The following is a 21,164-nucleotide window of genomic DNA, read 5'->3' on the forward strand; positions in this document are numbered from 1 at the left end:
GAGAATGACAAACCTAAGCGCAAAGCACGGAGCAGAGCAGTCACTTCCGTGTTTCCTAATCACAGCCAGTAGTCTCCCAGACTACATGCAGTAGGTCGATAAGATTGTCTTGATAAGTAACCTACTGGTGATTATCGGTTGAGAACATTCGATGCGGGTGCTCTGTGGGGGGGTGAGTGGGCACCCTCTGGATTCTGTACCGAAGATCAGTGAACTGTGCACAGCTCCGCCTGAGATAAGTTTCATTCACACATTGAGCTCTGCTTTTTATTACATTTCCGTTGTTAAACCCGCCATCCAAGAAAACTTTAAAAAACAAACTTTAAAAGGCAAACAAAGTTGACTGATAAGTCATTCTCTTTGTTTTCTCATTAGTATGTGGTGTGTGGAAGAGATGGGGGGGGGGGAATCAAAACTATTTATCCAGATCAGGTATTTTACAATTATGCACTGCTTTACCTTCATGCAATTAGCCATGCAGTTACAGCTGAAAATACAACCACATGAGCTGCTTCATTCAAGCAGGCTCTTGCCAAAGAGAATGGTCAATTGGCTTTGGTGATAGAAGTCACCAGCTTATAGTAGTTTAGAAATACATCTCATTATGATCAACCGAATGGTCTCTTACGATATATTACCTTTTAGGCATTTCTAGGGAACATGATTTACTTCTGAGGCATCTACAGCTTCAGGCTAACTTACCTTAACCACTACACTATCCCCCTTTTTTAAATCAGCTCCTCACCACTCGCCCTACACACTTGGTTGGAAGTGTGTAGGCCGAGTTTTCAGGAGCTAGTTTAAAAAAGGGCCCATGATTGACTATTCACCATATTCACGCAGCAGCCATTTCAAGTCATACTTGGGCACCTCGGCGGTGGCACTTCTCACAACGCGCAAATACGACGCCAGAGCAAAATGGCCACCGTGTGAATATAGTCAATGGATAGCCTCTTCTTCTACAGAAAGTATTACATTTACTGGTTTTGTGAATGTAATTTCAAGCATCTTTCAAATCAACAGCGTTGGTACAGTATTTTAATCAATGGTTAATATATTTACCATTATCATACCGTGATGTAAAAGAACAAGAAGGAATAAACATAATACAATCAACAGAAGAATGTCAGTAGTGTCCTTAATTACAATCAAGATCTATACTCTTTTAAACTTTCAGACTTGTGTGCAATGCATCAGGCAAAATGTCAGTGTTCCATTGCTTCTGCTTCCTCTTGCTGCTTCTTTGTGTCATTTACATCCATCTGGTTCTGCTCCATCAAGTCTGTCCCACTCTGGTCTGTCCCATGACCATGTCCGTCTTCTAATGTTTCACTGTGGTGGGCTTCGCTTGCCTTGCTCTCCTCCCTACCCTGCTCCGTTATATGAACATCCTCCACTCTCCGTTCTCTGCTCGCCACACTTTGCTGTGCAGTCGGCTCCACATCTGCTGTGGCCTCCTGCTCGTTGCTTTGCCCTTCTGCCCTCTCAGTACCGTCCCCTGCGTCCAACGTCTTTTCCACAGGGCTCTGGATGCTCCTGGTCTCCACTTCTTGATCCAGATTCTGTTTCTGCTCTGTCAACTTGTCTGTCCTGCTTACATCTGTCGTGTATCCCTCCCTCTGTCCACGTTGGACCTCGCTCTCCTCCCGTCCCCGCTCTGTCATATGAACATCTTCCACTCTCTGCTCTCGCTCTGTCACACTTTTCCCTGCAGTCGGCTCCATATTTTCTCCAGTCTTCCGTTCGTCTCTTTGCACTTCCAGCCACCCTGTGCCGGCCCCTCCCTCTTCTCCTGCGTCCAACATCTTTTCCAGGGTGCTCTGGGTGCTTCTGGTCTCCTCTTCTTGGTCCAACTTCTGTCTCTGCTTTAAGTCGACGTTGTCCTCATTTCCGCTCGGCTCTGCGTCTCTCTCGTTTGCAGTCTCCTCTTTCGTCAAGCACACTCTTCCTCCCACTAAGTCGCTAGCCTTAGTGTCACTCTCTTCCTTCATTTGGCCATCCGCCTTACCCTGTTCCATTGCCTCGTATTCCCCTGTCTTGGTCTGTGCCTCCACTTGGCTCTCCTGCTTCACAGTGGCCAGAGGCAGTGGAGCGATGGGAATGTATGGAGCAGAGATAGGGCACTCCACCTCCAACTCCTCCACCTTCACCTGCACAGCAACGACTGGAGGGACGGGATGGGAGAGGTGGTTTCAGTCAATGACTAAAACTTTGTTTAATATCGCTGTCTGGCAGTCGAATATTCTTCATAGAACAACCAACCCATTAGATTATATTCGAACATGTTTTTTAATATGAAATATTGTATAAAACTTTTAAGGCAGAAAACCCCTTCTCTGTTTGCGCAGTGATTGGTGCTGAGAAACATGCTTCTCTGAGGCTCTGACGAGATAAAAATGAAGGATTTCTGCTTTATATCTTATTCTATAGCCTCATTTTAATAACAAATTTAAGTTACGGAGAACGTACATGCATCTGTGATGCACTGAGCGTCAATCTTTTCTTGGCATGAAACGTGAAATTATAATCCAACCAATTTCTAATCAGTCAGATTTAGCATAGTTTACAATGTTGTAATGGTTTTGATTAAACAACATTGAGACATACTAAGAAATGAAGTGAGTTTTACCCCCGAAGGACAACTACAGTTTTTAAGTTTTTTAGCTTAAAGTGAGGTGTGATTCCCATGTTGTGTGCATTCAATGCAGCTTTCTATTCTGTGCTGTGAGCAAGGTAGGGGCGTAATTTGAAGTTAACCAGTAAGTAATCTGCAAAAATCATGATTGCGATTATTAATATTCTTGTTTTAAAATCTTATTATTTTTACTTTTAATGTACCGGTAATTTTTTTTAATATGGAATATTCGTTGACAATAGGGACGCCAGTTTGAAAGTCGGTGGGTTTTATAAATATTTAACCATTGAAAAGATAGTTGTTAAAAAGAGCTTGCGAATAAATAACTATATTGGATCCATTGGAACACAGAAAGTAACCGTTTTGGACATACAAGGTTTTTGTCCGACAGTGAAGATATGGACAAAGAAAAGAACATTCGTGACTAATGCTACAAAAACACTGTAATTGTTTCATTCTACTTACTCTCCTGCTCTTCTGGCTCTGTCTTGGGTACAACCAGGCTGGGTTCTGGAGGTGCAGATAGGCCGACGCGGCCGCGATGCTGGAGGTCTGGAGTCTGACACGAACCGTGATCCTCGTCAGACTGTTGTTCGATGCGGTTAGCAAGGCCCATTCTCTTCTCCCTCCTTTTCCCTTGAGTGGCGGAACAAGACGAGTAGAGAGACATTAGTCATTCATTGAGGGAGAGTAGTTTCCTTTCCATTCTTTCACAGCCATCAACAGGACTCTGAGGAATTCCAAGGGAAATATTGCCGCCCTACCTGGTCCTCGGTCTGTTCCATGACCTCCTTCCAGCTGGGTGTGAAAACCTCCCAGGGGAGGCGACGAGGGGGCATCCTTACTAGATGCCCAAACCACCTCAACTGTCTCCTTTCTACATAAAGGAGCAGCGGCTCTACTCGAGTCTCATTCTCCGTCTCCAACAAAATTAACATCAACCGAACTTTGCGAGTACATTTTCTCTTTGGCTGATAAATAACGAAAACATAACCAACCACTAACGTGTAAAGAAATTTGGAGATTTTTGAATTGTTTCCGCTGTCCGTCTGTGATTCTACCTAAAGCGCCATTTTTGCACAAAATTACCAGGAATAAATCTGCCTGGCTGGTAGAAGACTGGCAAGTAGATTGAGCTTTGCCTTCTGGTTCAGCTCTCTGATAACTATGATCTCTCCTGTTATCTAATATCTGCACACTACAACAGCAAGCCGGTCTCACCCAAACACGGTGAAATAACACAGAATGGCAATTTCGTACATACACTACTAGAAAACCCCCAAATCTTTTATTACACTAATCCTCCCGATAGACACGATGGAAGGTCGCCGTCTCATGCGAACTTGAACCACCACTGAGCGAGTTGCCGTTGAGAACGTTGTCCGAGTTGTAACCCAATAGCACAGAATCGTAAATAATGTCAAACCGATCTCACCTAAACACGGTGAAATAACACGGATTGGCAATTCTGTACATACACTACTAGTGAAAGCCACGCCTCCGTCGTGATCAAAACAGTAGTGTAATATGTACACCTTGTACGGATATTGTGGTTTTCTAGTAGTGTACCGGTATGTATGGAATTGCCACAACAGTGCAAAGTTTAGTACACTACAAAAACTTTTGAGGTGGAAGAACTTACTCTTCTTTCCCTTATACACGTTAGGCTTTGATTTCTTGGGGCGCACTGCCTGGTTCTCTGCTGCGTCTTAGAGAGGGAACAAATAATCTGTCAGTTTTATATAGAAAAAATATTAAGTTGACAATACCATAGGGCAGAGGGTTGGGATATTGTACTGTAGTTCTCCATCTCTGGAAAGTTGAAACTGTTATCTTTCCATTGGTTGCTTCAATGGGGTGTAACTACCAACGAAGGCTCCTGGTGGTTTTGTGATAAACACCATAATATCATTAATAGAGGGCTGGGTGATTTCTAATGAATTTAGAGTAGTGGGTGAGATATGATCAACACCCACACCAACCATTAACCTGCTCAGTTAAACCCAACCATGTAAATATACATACAATATGAAATAGAAATAAACCATCAGATCTTGTGTACTGTATACACTAAAGGCAAGGATGGAGACTACAGTCGGATATCAGCATAAAGCAGGGCTTTATAGTAAAGGCCTCTGGATTAGAGACCCTTGTTATATCGTTAGTAGGCTCTGTACAGCTATAGAACCTCTATAAAGACCCTTACCAGGTGGGTAAGGCGGTTGGAGTTGGTAACCGGTGACATCACACCAGCCAACAGGGTAGATGTCTGGGGACTGGTGGTCCACCCACTGGTCAAACTCCTCATCCCAGCCATCAAAGTGAATGAGAAGCAGGCGGCCCACACAGCGCCTCACGGTGGCCACACACACCAACCGCGGCTCCATGAGGTCAGACGCCTCCAGCTTCATGTTGGGGGAGAAGCCATGTCCTGGGTAGTCCTGATGATACAATCAGATAATAATTAATAATAATAATATATGTTTTTTTTAGGACAATTACTGGTTAGGACAATGTCAACTTACAGTGTTGAATAGCCGTGCTGGTGCAGCTTTAGCTCCGGCTTCCTGCAGGTATTTGTCCCAGGTGAACGTCTCAGAGTCATAACCTGGTGGTAGAAATTTGTCACCCCCTTGAATATTTCGTGTATTCATATAGGTATGTTTGGGCAAGACTGGCATCATCAAAATAATATGTCAGAGACAGGGACAAATTAGCCATTGGGTCAGTGGGGCCTTCGGGGAAATTGGACCGTGAGGTACTAGGTTTGACACCCTGAAAAGGGCTCCTGGGGCCCTTCATTGGCTGTTGATTTTGTTAAATTTAGGTTAAAAATATGATAAAAACGCGAAAATGTCACGCGCACTATAGGGGCCCTGCAAATATTACCGGCCCAGGGGCCCTCGTAGGGGTTGGCGCACTGGGAGCTTGTCGGTCATTTTTTTAATAAATGGAGGTGTACAGTACCTGGCGGTACTGTGAGGGGGATTTTCTTCTTCTGGCAGAAGCCAGTGGGCAGGATGGCATGAGAGGAGGCGTGGTAACAAAATTTGTCACCACCGTTTTTTGGATCAGCACCATCTATGCTGACCATCAGATAGCCATCCAACAACACCTGAGAGACAGACGGACAGGACAGACAAGGAGGACAAGAGTGTCACAACTCACACAATCAAGCCAATGCGAGGCAAATAATGGCGGGGGTCTCTTACCTTGTGTACAGAAGCCACAACGATGCTAACTAGGTTGAGGGGGTCTATAGCCTCTAGTTTCATTCCCTCCTCAAAGAATCCTCCTGCCATGTACACCACCCTGGGCTGTGGAGCAGAGACGATACAACCACTTATCCTGTGACCAATTTATACTTAGTTGTGTGACACAGTGCATATTAACAGCTTGGGCTTAGTCTTGTATATTCAATGGGGAATTGGGGATCTTCACTTTACCCTTTTAAACAGCATGGCAAAGGTTTCTGGCGGACCCTTCCGAGAAAGACCACTTTCTGTTCTCTTAGCTGGAAGATAAGAATAAAATACCATATGACATGACGATGCAGGGTTGAATAGGGGTTGAATTGCTGTGTGGATGTGGGTGCCATAGTGCCATAGAAAAGTAAAAAATCATTCATCAATGTCACTTGAAAACGGTATGTCTCAGATTCCCTGTCGTCTTTCTTTTCTATTCTCTCTTCATTTATTTTCCCCTAGCGTTGAAACATTTGTACTTGAGGGCTAACAAAAGTGTATGGCTTCAAACCTGGGGCTTTAATGGTGTGTCCCACTTTATTGGACCAACAGATCGGGTGGAGGAGCGGGCTCAACATGTGGCACCAGAAATCTGGGGTGACTTTCTCTGGGCCATCAGGATTTGCGTCCTCATACAGCAGGCGAAGGCGGCCCCCGATCACCTTGTCCACCAAGGCCACTCGCGTCCGGGCAATGTGCTTGTTGTCCACCACTTCCACCCGCAAGCCTGGCTTGAATGAGCACTTCATGCTCTCTGCTAACTGTAGGGATAAGGGTATTATTGCACAAATGACCAACTGATACTTTTCAGTGTGAAATTAGTTCATAAACTATCTGCAAACTATGACCAGACCCTTTGCGTGGGACAGTCCCTCATTTCGTAGACTTTTAAGGCGTCCCACATTGTGTGGCATCAGTGCTCAAATTCCCTAATATTTGGCTTTCGGTTGAAAAGCTCTCTCTGTCTGCAAGATGTGTTTTTAAGCCCGTTAAAATAACATAATATCCCCTAGGCTACAGTATGAAGTCGGCCAAAATTAGCATTTTAAAAGAAAATGTGAGACGCCAGAGGGTTTTAATAACAAAATAATTCTGGCGCCATTTCTCCGTTCATCGTCAATGGCAAAACTTGACGGGCGGGGACAAACTTTAGCAGACATTTGACCGGAATTCTCTTACCGTGGTCAATGGCAAATCTTGAGACTTGGGGACAAAAGCCGTTTATAGAAGGGGCTAGCACCCCTTAAAAATGATAGGCAATATTAAGGCCTATGGTTGAATATGACATCAAGGCATTTAATAGCAACTTAAGTAATAGGTTACTAACGCCACACGCTATAATACAATAGATAACAGTACAGTTAGGAAGCAGTGTAAAAATATAAGGAGTTGGGCAAGAATGTTAATATACATCATCAGTCCATGACATACAGGAAAGTGCAATGTATACATACAAATATCTAGGAAGGTACAGGTATATATATTTAAAAATATCACACCCGTGTGAAGTGAGGGGCGCTCTTATCATCATACACCAGGGGTATTAAACTAGATTAGGCCGGGGGCCACAACTGTAGAATGATTGTGTGTGGGGCCGCACAGTGTGCACGCAAATTTGTGAGTTCTCAAAATGCATGTTGTGATCAAACACTGAGCACAGGGTGATATAAGTCTTTACAAGTATATGCTACAGACAGAGCATAAACATGATTGCGCGCGCACACACACACACACACACACACACACACACACACACACACACACACACACACACACACACACACACACACACACACCTAGTCTAAAGTGACTGTCTCATTTCTCTCCAAAAGCCCTAGAAATGATTAAGGATTACAGTCATTATGATAATCTCACACACCATACCTGTAACTTTCATTAGCTCTCTAAAAAATGTTTTCCAATTTTTAAATTGTTCCAAGGACCACTAGGGGGCGCTCCGCATTTATTTGACTGTGTAGTACAAGATTTGTGCACACACACCAAAAGCTGGAAATAGGAGGGCCTAGCGCCCTCACAAATAAATAAATAAAATAAACTCATGCCTACCTTCATGTAGAAGTCGACAGGTAGAGTGAAGGCTCCAACCAGTTTCTTCATCAGATATTCCTTCCAATCAGGGATGTACTGCTGCACATCTATAGAGAAATTTCCTTTTCATGGTTTCTTTGCTTGTTTCAAGGTGATTCAGATTATAAAATGCATGCTAAAGGGGCAAATGCACATACAAGGTAACGCGATATCCATATATGGGCATAAAAGGGACAAAGACCGACAGAGATCTCCATACATGGGCATATCAGTGAATACTCACCTTGAGGTGGAACCAGCAACTTGCTGGTCATTGCACACCAACCGATTGGGTACAATTCCCCTGAACCGAGGCTGCACCAGAAATCATGGCTGCTGTCGTAATCAAAGCCTTCATACCTTAACAGAGCTTTGTATCCTGGAGACAAGGACAGAGAGGTAGGCCATGGTGACACCAAGAATTACATTTCATACATGTAAACCGTCACTTCTTAAGAAGTGCTACTTTGCTATAATGGCTCAATGAATCCACGCGCCACACATACAGGTGAGGTGTACAGTACAGACCTGCTAACTGAATGACAGTGGCGATCCAGTAGACTTTACTGGGCAGGACTGCGTTGGTGTTCAGCACCTCCACCTTCATCCCTACAGTGATATCATCCCACTGGGCACACAGGGGAGCCTGCAGGAAGGGAAGAGTCAGAGAAAAACCCTTTTAGTCAGGGATATCGGCTTTGTTTAATGCTGGAATTGAAGATTATTTCTATGTGTGCAGATAGTGCTCAGTCAATGTTCCTGTGATCCTACAAGTATTAACAATGGGGTGGCGCTCCGGTAGTGCAGTGGTAAAGTAGCTGCGCACCATCGCAGAGGTTGTGGGTTCAAATTCAACGTGGAGCATCCGGCTTTGTCGAGCGTCTGTACAAACACACTCCCTGTCAATAGGGAGTGTTGGGAGGGATAGGACATAGGCTCTAGTCTACGCCCTCACTGTTGGGGCTCCTCACTGGTAGGTGAGTCAGTAGGATACAACAGCAGTGACAACACAGAAATGGGCGAATAATCAATTAGCACGACCAAGGGTGAAAAAAGGGGTAAAAAGAAACAAATTTAAATAAAGGAATAAAGAATTAACAATGAGGAATTGCTCATATAAGAACACACAGCAATGGCTAATAAAGAGAGGATAAAGAATCTCCTCCCAGTTCCAACTCACATGTCTGAAGCAGGAGACAGAAGCAGCCACAGATGTTTCCCTGTCCAGGTAGGACCCCCAATCAAAGCCTGAGGTTAGAATAGAAATGTAGTTACAAATTAACAACATGCCACACAGGGTTAGACAAGGTTAAACAACCCAATACCTCATGAAGCTATACTACTGACAAGAGAGCACAGCCAGTCAGAGAAGATGGGCAAATATGCCTGTATTGAACAAACTCAAGGGTTTCAGCGGTGCCTGCCTGGTGGATCAGTGTCAGTTAGTACACTGACCATACTCCTTGTGAGTCGTGAGGACCCAGGGTCAAATCCATCTTGCATGTCTCCCCCCTCTATTCCCTAGGTTTCCTGTCTTACTACACACTCTAATCTAAATCTAAATGCAAAAACAAAAGACTAAAGGATAAAAACTCAGCGTTTCTCAACTGGTGGGTCATAAGTAAAAATGTAGAAATGTTCTGACAGGGAATACATTTGCTACATGACTAAATATTTTCTAGTATAGTTTACTATACTAGTATAGTAAACTACTCGTATATTTACTATACTAGTATAGTTTACTATACTAGATTCCCAATTCAGCGGACAACAATCCACAGCTTAGTTAATATTCCGCAGACATTAATTTATTTAACCTAAAATGACCAGTTATCAAGCTATTTCTTTTTTTAATTGTATCTATTTTTCATGAAATAGATACAATTAATTGTAATTATGGATGAGTCATAATAATCAAAGATTCCAATAATCGTTTTTGGGGATCGATTATTATTATTCATGTTTTAATTATTTGTTTTGGTTGCAAAGGTTGTCATTCAAACCCTGCCCACAGTAACTTCAGTTTAGACTAGACACTAGAGGATACTTAATGTGGGTGTAATATTTATTCTTTTCTGCTTTAGCATTGTCAATTTGTCATTGTCAGGACTCAGGACATGGATTCAGTTTCAGTAGGAACCATTTACACAGATTCCGTTTCAGAAAGAACCCTTTAGAGGGCGTATTTATGTCCCCTCAGGACATAAATAAAGTGTTGTAAGACACCTCACCATGTACAAATCCCTATTATAGTACCTAGTATATAGTATCCCGGGAGTAAAAACGGGGGCGTCCGACTATTATGCGGATGGTCGAGAATTCCACGGAAGGCTTTGAAATCAGCGGTAAATTCTGAAAAAGGAGCTGCATAGCTAGTGATATCATAAAACACCATAGAACACATCTATAATACATTATAATGTGCACCGCCAGCACAAATTCTCAATCATGCAACCGTAGTCCAAACTCCAAAGTAAAGAAAGATTATAAATGTGATCATAATCTCGCACAAATAGTAGTGAAAATGTGTGTGTGTGTGTGTGTGTGTGTGTGTGTGTGTGTCTGTGTGTTGTGTGTGTGACTGTGTGTGTGTGTGCTCTCACCACCGGGTCCAGTGATGGGAAGGGCCTTGGCCACCTTGGGCAGCACTGTTGCTTTCTTTGATGGGGGCTTTCCCTGGGGAGACAAAGGAAATTAATGAGCAAGTACATCTGCCATTTTCAAAAATAATAATATATTCAATCATAATTGAGGCAAACGTTTGAAAATCATTGTGATATCAATTTGAAGTCGTATCGCTCAGCCCCATTACCTCGTTCCTATTTTGGGGATGTCATCAAACAATTAATTTTTTTGGAAGATTTTTCAAAAAGTCTACAAGCTTGCAGGTAGCATTGTCATATGATTAGTATAAAATAGGGCTTAAGTAGTTAATGGGACAGAGGGGAAGTTTAGATTGAGGCCACAGTAGTAGAGGAATACGGGCAAAGCGCTCATGGAAAGAGTATCGGAAGGTACAACTTATTGGATACATTTTTATATTGAAAGAACCACTTTAATAGAGAAATATTTTGTAATTGAATATAATTGGTTCATTATTTCTTGACCAATGAACAATTGTGATCCCAGTTGAGAACATCTTGGAGATAGAAAGTCAAAGAGTTCCATCATGAAGGCGTTTTTATGTCTTTTGACCAGATACGGTTGAAATTTGATATCCCCCACTCTCACTTTTTCCGATTTTTGCAGCTTCGTAATTTTGTAACATCATCTATTACGGATTTCCCATCACAACCACCAGACTCCCTCTTAGACTCAATTCTAAAGCTCAATCCACATTCTAAAGGGGTAATTGGGCTAGTTTACTCCTTATTAAACTCATTTGACCTGGAACCACTTACCTCACTAAAGAATAAATGGGAGGGAGACCTGGGGACAGAAATTTCTGATGATGTTTGGAAGGAAGCGCTGGATAGGATACACTCCTCTTCAATCTGTCTAAGGCATACTAATATTCAGTTTAAGGTTACACATCGCCTCCACTGGTCCAAAGTAAAACTATCTAAGTTCGTTCCTACCATGGATCCTATATGTGATCGTTGCAATCAAGATCAAGCTACCCTTGCACATGCTTTTTGGTTTTGCCCAAAGCTAAATACATTTTGGCAATCAATATTTAAAACATTTTCAGATGTTTTAGAAGTGCCCATAGAACCCTCTGCCACTATTGCAGTGTTTGGAGTCATTTCCCAAGATCTACATCTTAGCCGGCAAAACAAGAATATGATAGCCTTCGCATCTCTTTTGGCTAGGCGGCAAATACTATTTAAATGGAAGGAGAAAATACCACCAACCTTTAAATCTTGGGTTAATGATGTTTTACATCATCTGACATTGGAAAAGATTCGCTACTCCACAAGAGGGTACGCCGGTGCCTTAAAATTCTATACCATTTGGCAACATTTTTGACATACATTGAGAGGATGAACGCGGCTGACATCAATAATCCTTAACTTGTTACACTGACCCTACTGTAATTGTTTTATTTTATATATATATATATATATATATATTATTGTATTTTTATTATTATTATTATTTCTTTGCATACTTCTATTATTCTATTGTGTCTATGTATATTTGTATGTGCCTTTTATTTCATATGGTGCAAGATACCGGGGTTGTGGCTCTTTCGGAGCGTGAACTCTGGGGGGAGGGGAGGAAAAAAAAAAGAATGTTCGAAAAATGTTATATGTGTGAAAATGTAATAAAAAAACTTTGATAAAAAAAAAATAAGAGTTCCATCATTATCATTAAATTCATTGATTAATAAATCATTCATTTCCTTCCCTCTCCATTATTTGTGATGACCTGCGTCTCCATTTCTCCTACCTGTAGACGTGCCAGTACGGAGGACTTCTTAGAATTGGAGGAATAGGAGCGTGAGCAGGAGACACTGCAGAAGCGTTTGGTCTTGGAGAAGAATGTACCAGTGTTCCCAGCGGTACCACACATCTCGCACACAGCTGGAGCACAAAAAGAATGGTAGCACCAAGGATTGACCATATTCACACAGCAGCCATTTTGCTCTTAACCCATTTTGGCCTGACCTCAAAATTAAAAAAATAAAAATCTTCTAAATAAATATTTTCACCAAATAGCAGACCTACAAGCTCGTAGCACGCCACTCGGTGGCGCACTATGAGCTTGTAGATCTGCTATTTTTCAATAGCTAAATTATAACATAATGTTTAAAACACCAAAAGGGGTTCCTGCCCAAAATGGGTTAAGATCATACCCGTCAACAAGCACACCAAGCATGTGAGCAGGGAGTGAATGCATCCGTGTTAGGTTTCACTACCTGGACTCAAGAGTTCAAATCATATGGGTTGAGTCGGGCTGTTCATGTGTATTATAACATTGTAACCTTAAACTTTATGCATCGTGTTATCAATATTATACTACAGCAAACAATAAGTCAAAAGTGAAGAAAAGGCTTGCACACTTATATAGCCACCATGTAAAAAATATATTTAACAATAATGGACCTGGAATGGTCTAATCAATGTTATAGTATATATGTAGTGTACCTATACTACCAGGTACTACTAGTACAGGCATATTTACCAGTACCTGGTAGTGTAAACTCAAGTTCTTGCTCCCCTGTTGACATTTGCTCCTTACCTGGTCTGTCTTCCTTGACCTTTTTTCGAGACTGAAAATATATTTTTTCCTCGCCGACTTCCTCGCCTCCTAGCTCAGCCTCATCTAACTCCAACGGGGCCACGTCATCATCGCTCTGTTGAGACAAAAACATATAAATATGGTTAGAGTGTGAGGAATGGTTGAGTCTATGCAGACCCATTTTGGGCGTACAAGCATGCAACCAAAATAATATGTCCAATGCAACTAAAAATGGCAATTGGTTGCACCTTACATTTACCAGGTCTGTGTGTGTGTGTGTACTGTAGTGTATATGTGGGTGCATCAATTATAAATGACTAGAATTTCGCCCCCCTTCGGGGGGCTCAATCCTAGTGTCGTTGCAGCGCAATATGGGAAGAAGGAAATTGCGGGAATTGACAGACTCCACTTCATGTTTCAGCTGTGGTTTTAAACTCAGTAGTGTGCCCTGCACACAGCGCACACTCGCAATTGCAGCTGGAGGGCGACGCGACACACACACACACACACACACACACACACACACACACAGAGCGATGTGTGGATAAATCACTGAGATTTGGGAAATGTGTTCAGAAGTACAACGATTAAGCACGCACAGGCAAATGTCAGAAGCATCTGTTTCGGTTTCCAAACAGGAAGTTGTAAATGTGCTTATTAGACGGAGGCAGCGTGATGCTGGCATCTATTGTGATGCCAGCATCACCACATTTCACATAGAAATATAAGCACCCATTTACTCGCTTAGCGGAGACTGTGGGGTGGTAGAGGACATCTCCCCGGACGCGTGGGTATGTCCAGATAGTTGCCTCGCGGAGGCCTCTTTGTCCAGTGTCCATTCTGGGTCTGGAAACGGCACTTTTTTGAGTGTTGACCCCAATAGAAGGTCTGCTGCTCTGAATTTTACACCTCTCCCGCTTAGCGGAGACTGTGGGGTGGTAGAGGACATCTCCCCGGACGCGTGGGTATGTCCAGATAGTTGCCTCGCGGAGCCGTCTTTTGTCCAGTGTCCAGTCTGGGTCCGGAAACGGTAATTTATTTTGCATTGACCCCAGTAGAAGCTCTGCTGCTCTGAATTTTACACCTCTCTCGCTTAGCGGAGACTGTGGGGTGGTAGAGGACATCTCCCCGGACGCGTGGGTATGTCCAGATAGTTGCCTCGCGGAGGCCTCTTTGTCCAGTGTCCATTCTGGGTCTGGAAACGGCACTTTTTTGAGTGTTGACCCCAATAGAAGGTCTGCTGCTCTGAATTTTACACCTCTCCCGCTTAGCGGAGACTGTGGGGTGGTAGAGGACATCTCCCCGGACGCGTGGGTATGTCCAGATAGTTGCCTCGCGGAGGCCTCTTTGTCCAGTGTCCATTCTGGGTCCGGAAGCGGTAATTTTTTTTGCATTGACCCCAGTAGAAGCTCTGCTGCTGTGAATTTTACACCTCTCCCGCTTAGCGGAGACTGTGGGGTGGTAGAGGACATCTTCCCAAACGCGTGGGTATGTCCAGATAGTTGCCTGGCGGAGCCGTCTTTTGTCCAGTGTCCACTTTATAAAGTCCATGCACTCCAGTGAATAGCATTTATCCATTTAGATAACTTTTTTATGTTATTTAATTACTTATTTTTACACAGAAACATAATGTGTGTCTTTACAATAACTGTAATGTAATAATAATACTAATAATGTAATGTAAAAATTATTTAATTAACGAATTAAATAATCTTATTTTATTCTGAAAGCAACCGGATGTCTTAAATCTGCTAGCTGTCAGACCGGAAGTTCTAAATTTGCTCATAAGACGGAGCCTTAGACGGAGCCAACTCGCAGGCAGTGCGAGAGGCTGGTTACAGGATTCTATAGGTCAGCCGTTTTGGTGTGACACACACGGCTTCCACATTTAGCTTCATACTGGGTGAAAGTGTCCTTCCAAAAATTATTATTTCGCTCGAAATTCTTATTCACAATGACATCGAGTTGAGGTGTTTGTGTTTTAGGGTAATTGTTGCATAAGCGCTATTTCGCACTATTTCTCCCTCCCCTCCCCTGTGTCTGAAGCAGCTAGCATGGAAGCTATATGGATTATGGAAGCTTTCCCTCCGATTGCACACAACCATGCCGTTATCCACGCGTCCATCCGATTGCTTTTAATGTAAATGTCCCATCCACTGAGCAATAGCGATATAAGCGCCTTATTCATTCATTCGATTCATTTGGGTGTGGGGCTGTGCAGTGCTGTGGGCAGCCTTTCTGACGGAGGCTCGGAGCTGCTGCTGCTGACGCTGTTCGAGTCGCATGGAGCAGTATAGAGTAGGCGTGGCGCAGCATTAGAAGGGCGCAGCAAATGCACGACATTGAGGGGTAGAAACCATCCCGGTCGCGTGGTTCATCTAACGCGTGTGTCACTGTGAAGGACTGGCCCCAATAAGTGAACGTAGTTGGCGTAGTAGACGCCAACATGACGATTCTGACGTAGGCTGGTGATGTTGAGCAACAATGGCGTGGTTGACAAAAGTAATATTTATTCAGTAATTAAGACATTTCTTTCAATGAAATGTAGCCTATATGTATTCTGGGAGTGTGCCGAATTTATTTTGCATATAGAGATGTGTGGTTGGGTCGGAGAAAGCTGTTGGATAAACGGCCATGTGCTTATGTACCCCTGTCTATTAGGGTAGCAGGATTATTATGATTATTATTATTAGTATTGTTATTGTGATTATTACATGGATTATTGTTGTGATGTGAGCTTGTGGCTGACTCACTATCTAGAAAATAAAAACATGGCACTTCATTTAAAATAGGTTACAGACCCCTGTTATATGCGCTTGTTTTGGGATTATTTTTAAAGACCTATTTACTTGTTTCTATGAGACATGGCAACGCCAACAGCGCAGCGAAAGGCATCCACGTCTTTCTCTTGTGAAATGCTGAGATTAGAAACGACCATAATTATTTCATTTCTCAACCTTAAAAAAAAAATAAAGACATCTCCATAATCCTTGGGAAGTGTGTGTAGCAAAAGTAGTCGGCATTGTCATGGTTGAAAGTATTCATGCAACACTGACGCTGTAAGCTGTGTGATGCTAACGCGCTAACACCGTTAGCATGGTCTGTGTTGGTCAAAGGAAAAAGGATAGATATGAAACTACTGGCCAAAGTGTCATACAAAACACAACACCTAAAATCGGAATGTGATGGTGACCTATTGAGCACAAACAGACAATCATGATTTGCTTGCTGGACCTATAATTAATTTATGTGCATTACATTTCCACCTCGCACATATAAATCAAAAGCAAGATGGATGCTAACGCGCTAACACCGTTAGCATGTTCTGTGTTGGTCGGAAAAAGGATAGATATGAAACTACTGGCCCAAATAAATGTCATAGAAAACACAACACCTAAAATCGGAATGTGATGGTGACCTATTGAGCACAAACAGACAATCATGATTTGCTTGCTGGACCTATAATTAATTTATGTGCATTACATTTCAACCTCGCACATATAAATCAAGCCACAGTGCAGTCAGAGAGTAGTTCACAGGTCACACACAGGAGCAGTGAAAGGGGGAGGGGACTTGGGATGGCAGTGTAGAGTAGGCACGACATTGAGGGGTAGAAACCATCCCGGTCGCGTGGTTGATCTAACGCGTGTGTCACTGTGAAGGACTGGCCCCATTAAGTGAACGTAGTTGGCGTAGTAGACGCCAACATGACGATTCTGACGTAGGCTGTTGAGGTTGAGCAAGAATAGCGTGTTTCAGAAAAGTAATATTTAAACAGTAAAGAAGACATTTTTGGCGAATGCAATGTAGTCTATGTCTTTTGTGGGAGTGTGCAGGTTTTATTTTGCATAGAGAGATGTGTGGTGGAAGTGTGGCTTGGTCGGAGATAGAGCACGAATGAACGGCCAGGTGCTCATGCACCCCTGTCTATTAGGGTAGCAGGATATGCGATTGCGGGTGCATCTACATTTGACAATGTTTGGCGCACCAGTGCAACCAACAAAGAAAGTGAGTCTGGAGCCCTGCTATAGTGCTTTGTGTTATTTTGTTAAGGGTGTATGTGTAACTCCTTCTAAACCCCCAACATTGATCTAGGGTTAGATTGGATTTTTGTTTCAATATTATTATTAAAGGTGACCGTAGGAGAGCTGGGAGGAAGACAGTGTAGGAGAGCCAAGGGATAAAAGCCTATGCGACAAGGCATAACTGGCACAGCACAAATTAAGCACTATAGAGCGTCGCAGTCCCCCCCCTTTCATGACGACGTGAGACCCCGTTCTCCATAGGCTTTTCAAAAAGTATTTATTTAAAGAGGTTTACGCCGCGGACAAAGCCAACTCGAGTTGTGACAAATCATGACAACAAACAACATTTTGGGCCGAGCAAATAATTACAAAGAAGAAAAACAACAAAAAATGTGTTGTAACCTGCCGTTTTCTTCTAATTATTTATTTGTTTGTCGTCATGATTTGTCACAACTCGAGTTGGCTTTGTACGAGGCTTAAAAAGTCTTTAAATAAATGTTTTTTGAAATGTCTATGAGGAAAATGAACGAGGAATCATTTCCTGGGCCCTGGTAGGGGGCGGGACTGCAACGCTCTATAGAGCGCCGCAGTCCCTCCCCCTTTCAGAAAAACGAGTGGCCCAGGAAATGGAAACCCAATGCATTCTCCCATCGGCACTTCTAATATAATTTATTTAAAGACGGTTACGCCGCGGACAAAGCCAACTCGGATCATGACAAATCATGACAATGAACACAATGTTTTGGGCCGATCAAATAATTTATAAGACGAAAAACAAAACAAATAGTGTTGTCTCCTGACATTCTTTTCTTCTTTCTAATGATTTGATCGGCCCAAAACATTGTGTTCATTGTCATGATTTGTCACGATCCGAGTTGGCTTTGTCCGCTGGCTGTGTATGTGCCCTTCACAGCCAGCTATCTGGCTCATTTTGTATGTCTCTAAATGTTGATGAATTCATGCTTTATGGTGTTGTCCACAGTAACAGTTTTTGTATTGAGTTGTGCTTTCGTTTGAAAAGTACCCATTCTGCATACTGTTAATAAATACTCAATCACATAGCCCCATATGGAAGCTCTCCCTCCGCTCATACTGTAGATGAGTTCCCACCGCCTTACCATTCCGCCGCGTTTCAGAAGCAACGCATATTTTCCACTATACACAGACATTACACAAGTTGTGGCCGCAGAGGCAATTACTGCCTTCCCTGGTCAGATGATTTTCCACCTGCATGTTTTTGGAAGAGCGTTGGGGGCACTGACCGTTACTTTTTGGAGATACAGTATGAGCGGAGGGAAAGGTTCCATATGGGGCTAGCTCAGACAGTAAAATAACAAGAAAAGGACAGACTCGTATAGTAAACACTGCAACCCAATTTTAAAATAAGTACTCATCGCACTCTCTCTCTGAAACAATGACTTACTGCGGGATTGGATTCTGTCTGGTCCAATGCTATGAGCTTTCTTTGAATCGGAGGCAGGCACTCGATGCAGCCCACTCCATTACAGGTGGAGCAGGTGGGTCGGATGAACACTGTTGGTACAGCCCCAGACTTCAGCCTCAAGGTCCCGGAAGCAGCCACTGCTTTGAGCATGGAATAAGGCTGCTTAAGGTCAAAGTACTCCCTGCCAAAATGATCACTGCACAAGTGAGACCTGGATGTGGCGGCCCAGTGGCTGCGGGTCCGCTGCACCTGTTTCTCCCATTTTCGGAACTCCTCTGGGTCTTTGGGGAATTTGTACAGAGTTACACCATCTTCCACCGTTTTCCCACACCCGTAAGCCACACAGTGGTAGGGCATTGTGTCTTCTGTGGCGAAGTGACTGGATGTTGGATAGCAGTCATACACCCTCTCTTCTTCACAACTGCATCATATAGCGTTGCTTGTTATTGGTTCTGTAAGGAACAATGTATATTATTACCAGGTCACTCTTCAGAATGAGACCTCAGGACAGGTCTCAATGCATTACCTGTATACATAAAGGTATCCCTAAAAATGATATATAGATTATACACGTTATATACAAACATACGTTTCTACACGGATGATTGATTGGCCACAATTTGCAACACTAGATTTTTTATAAAGGGATGATAATGAGGGAAGAGTACAGTACATTTGTCTTTTGGTTGACCTTTTTGATTACGTTGGTGGCCATTTTATCACCAGAAAGAACAAGATTCCTATACAGGATCTCCCCACTGGTCAACAAAAACACATTGAAGACCCCAACAGGAGCCCTCGTACAAGGTTTCTTCGACTACGCTTGCACCTCCTAGCACCTCTAAGGCCCTAAAAACAAGGCTCCAGACTTCACAAAACAAACTGGTCAGGCTACTACTTGGCTTCACTCCCCAAACCCACCTCACCCCTGCCCACTTTGACAGGCTGGAATGACTTAGGGTTGACGACAGAGTACAGCACCTTGCAATGGGTCTGGTGACTGGTCCACAAGATTCGCTACACCACCAAGATACCCATGTACCTGTCTAAATACTTCAACGAAGTCCACACCCACAACACCAGAGGGACTGAGGGAGTTCAACAAACCATGTGCAACCCAGATTCAGCACAAACAAGGGACTAAATTAATTTCGATCCTATGCCACCAAAATGTGGAACGCTCTACCAACAGTCATTAAGACATGCGAATCCCTTGACTCCTTCAAACTGCTCTCAAAGGGCACCTACGGACGGCTGCAATTCGAAACTGGCCCCCGTAAAATCTGAATCCCCCACCCACCCCTGTTCCACCTCACTGTATGTTTCTTTTCCCTTTTTACCTCTATGATTCCTTTTGACTATATAGAGGGTATGCGCATGCATATAGTGAATGGCAGATCGAGTGGCAAATCGAAGTGAGTGACAATTTCTGACAAAGATAATTTAATGTTGTTTAAAGTCATTTCACGCAATGAAATAGGACTTTTCTGTTTGGATGTATGGGCTGTCAAGGCCAGAAAGTAGTTTTTTGCCACTCAGTAGGCATTCCCGCATAACTTCCTGGTATGATGATGATGGCACAAGCATAACCTCTATTGTTGTGTATATTCGTACGTCTCTAAATGTTTTGATGAATTGAAAATGGTGTAAACAAGTGTAATGCTTTATGGTGTCGTCCACTCACTGTTAACAGTTTTTGTATTGACTTAATTGTACTTGAAATGTACTGTAATTCTGCAAACTGTTAATAAATCAATCAATGAATGAAATAATCAGAATGCTGAAAATCACTAATTCCCAGCCTTTTCTCATTTCTGAGTGAGGAGAGGAGGGCATGAACTATAGGAACACGTCATAACCAATATTAAAATCAGAATTGATGCAACCTATGTGATATTCTTTCATATTTGCAAACTTTGCTGATCAAAACACAGTTAAGCTAGCTCGCTAGCTCGCTAGAGCACACACGTGTAAAGCTAAATGTGCAAAAGCTTTACACGCAAAATCGTTATGCATGAGTTTACCACACAATTCAGTACGTCTCAAGTGTGTCTTGAGATGTATAATAAATGGATAAATATATAGACCGTGTATATTATGTTTTCATTGTAGTAGTTTAGTCACCTACCCGCCACCTCAATGTTGTTTTCATGCGCATGCATGGAATGCTGGGACTTGAAGTTCGTGAATCGTATCCAATGAAGATCATCCGCAACTCCAAGACAACAGGACCAATGAGTGACCACCACGTGACGAGTCACGACCTATGGTCACTCTGCCGAATAGTCTTTTTTTCTCTCAAGCAAACAAGATTCTCAAGTCAACCAACTTGATTGATTGATTGATTGATTGATTGATTTATTGATTGATTGATTGATTGATTGATTGATTGATTGATTAACAGTTTGCAGAATTACAGTACATTTCAAGCACAATTAACTCAATACAAAAAACTGTTAATTGTGAGTGGACGACCTAATAAAGCACACTTGTTTACAAGAGGGTCCACCTTGTTCAATTCATCATAACATAGAGACATAAAT

General features: G+C 42.8%; 1 protein-coding gene across 1 annotated transcript; it reads right to left on the reverse strand.

The window, feature by feature from the left end:
* Positions 1-1,185: 1,185 nt before the first annotated feature.
* l3mbtl2 (L3MBTL histone methyl-lysine binding protein 2) lies at positions 1,186-20,780 on the reverse strand. Its single transcript, XM_080789688.1, has 18 exons — positions 20,750-20,780; positions 18,601-19,073; positions 13,153-13,267; positions 12,361-12,494; positions 10,572-10,644; positions 9,149-9,216; positions 8,497-8,614; positions 8,213-8,347; positions 7,948-8,036; positions 6,392-6,641; positions 6,082-6,149; positions 5,848-5,952; positions 5,603-5,750; positions 5,161-5,243; positions 4,842-5,076; positions 4,278-4,343; positions 3,101-3,271; positions 1,186-2,164 (listed from the first exon to the last, which is right to left on the reverse strand). Exons 2-18 carry the CDS (start codon positions 18,976-18,978, stop codon positions 1,206-1,208), a joined length of 3,195 nt encoding a protein of 1,064 aa, XP_080645814.1. The 5' UTR covers positions 18,979-19,073; positions 20,750-20,780; the 3' UTR covers positions 1,186-1,205.
* Positions 20,781-21,164: the final 384 nt, after the last annotated feature.

Source organism: Protomyctophum bolini, assembly GCF_963924005.1.
Source record: "Protomyctophum bolini genome assembly, chromosome: 18".
Classification (NCBI taxonomy): domain Eukaryota; kingdom Metazoa; phylum Chordata; class Actinopteri; order Myctophiformes; family Myctophidae; genus Protomyctophum; species Protomyctophum bolini.

Coding starts and splice junctions, on each gene's coding strand:
- l3mbtl2 (XM_080789688.1), bottom strand. CDS start 18,978: ATGCCCTACCACTGTGTGGCTTACGGGTGTGGGAAAACGGTGGAAGAT. Junction 8,348..8,496: donor CACTGTCATTCAGTTAGCAG/GTCTGTACTGTA, acceptor CCTTGTCTCCAG/GATACAAAGCTCTGTTAAGG. Junction 6,150..6,391: donor ACACACCATTAAAGCCCCAG/GTTTGAAGCCAT, acceptor CTTATCTTCCAG/CTAAGAGAACAGAAAGTGGT.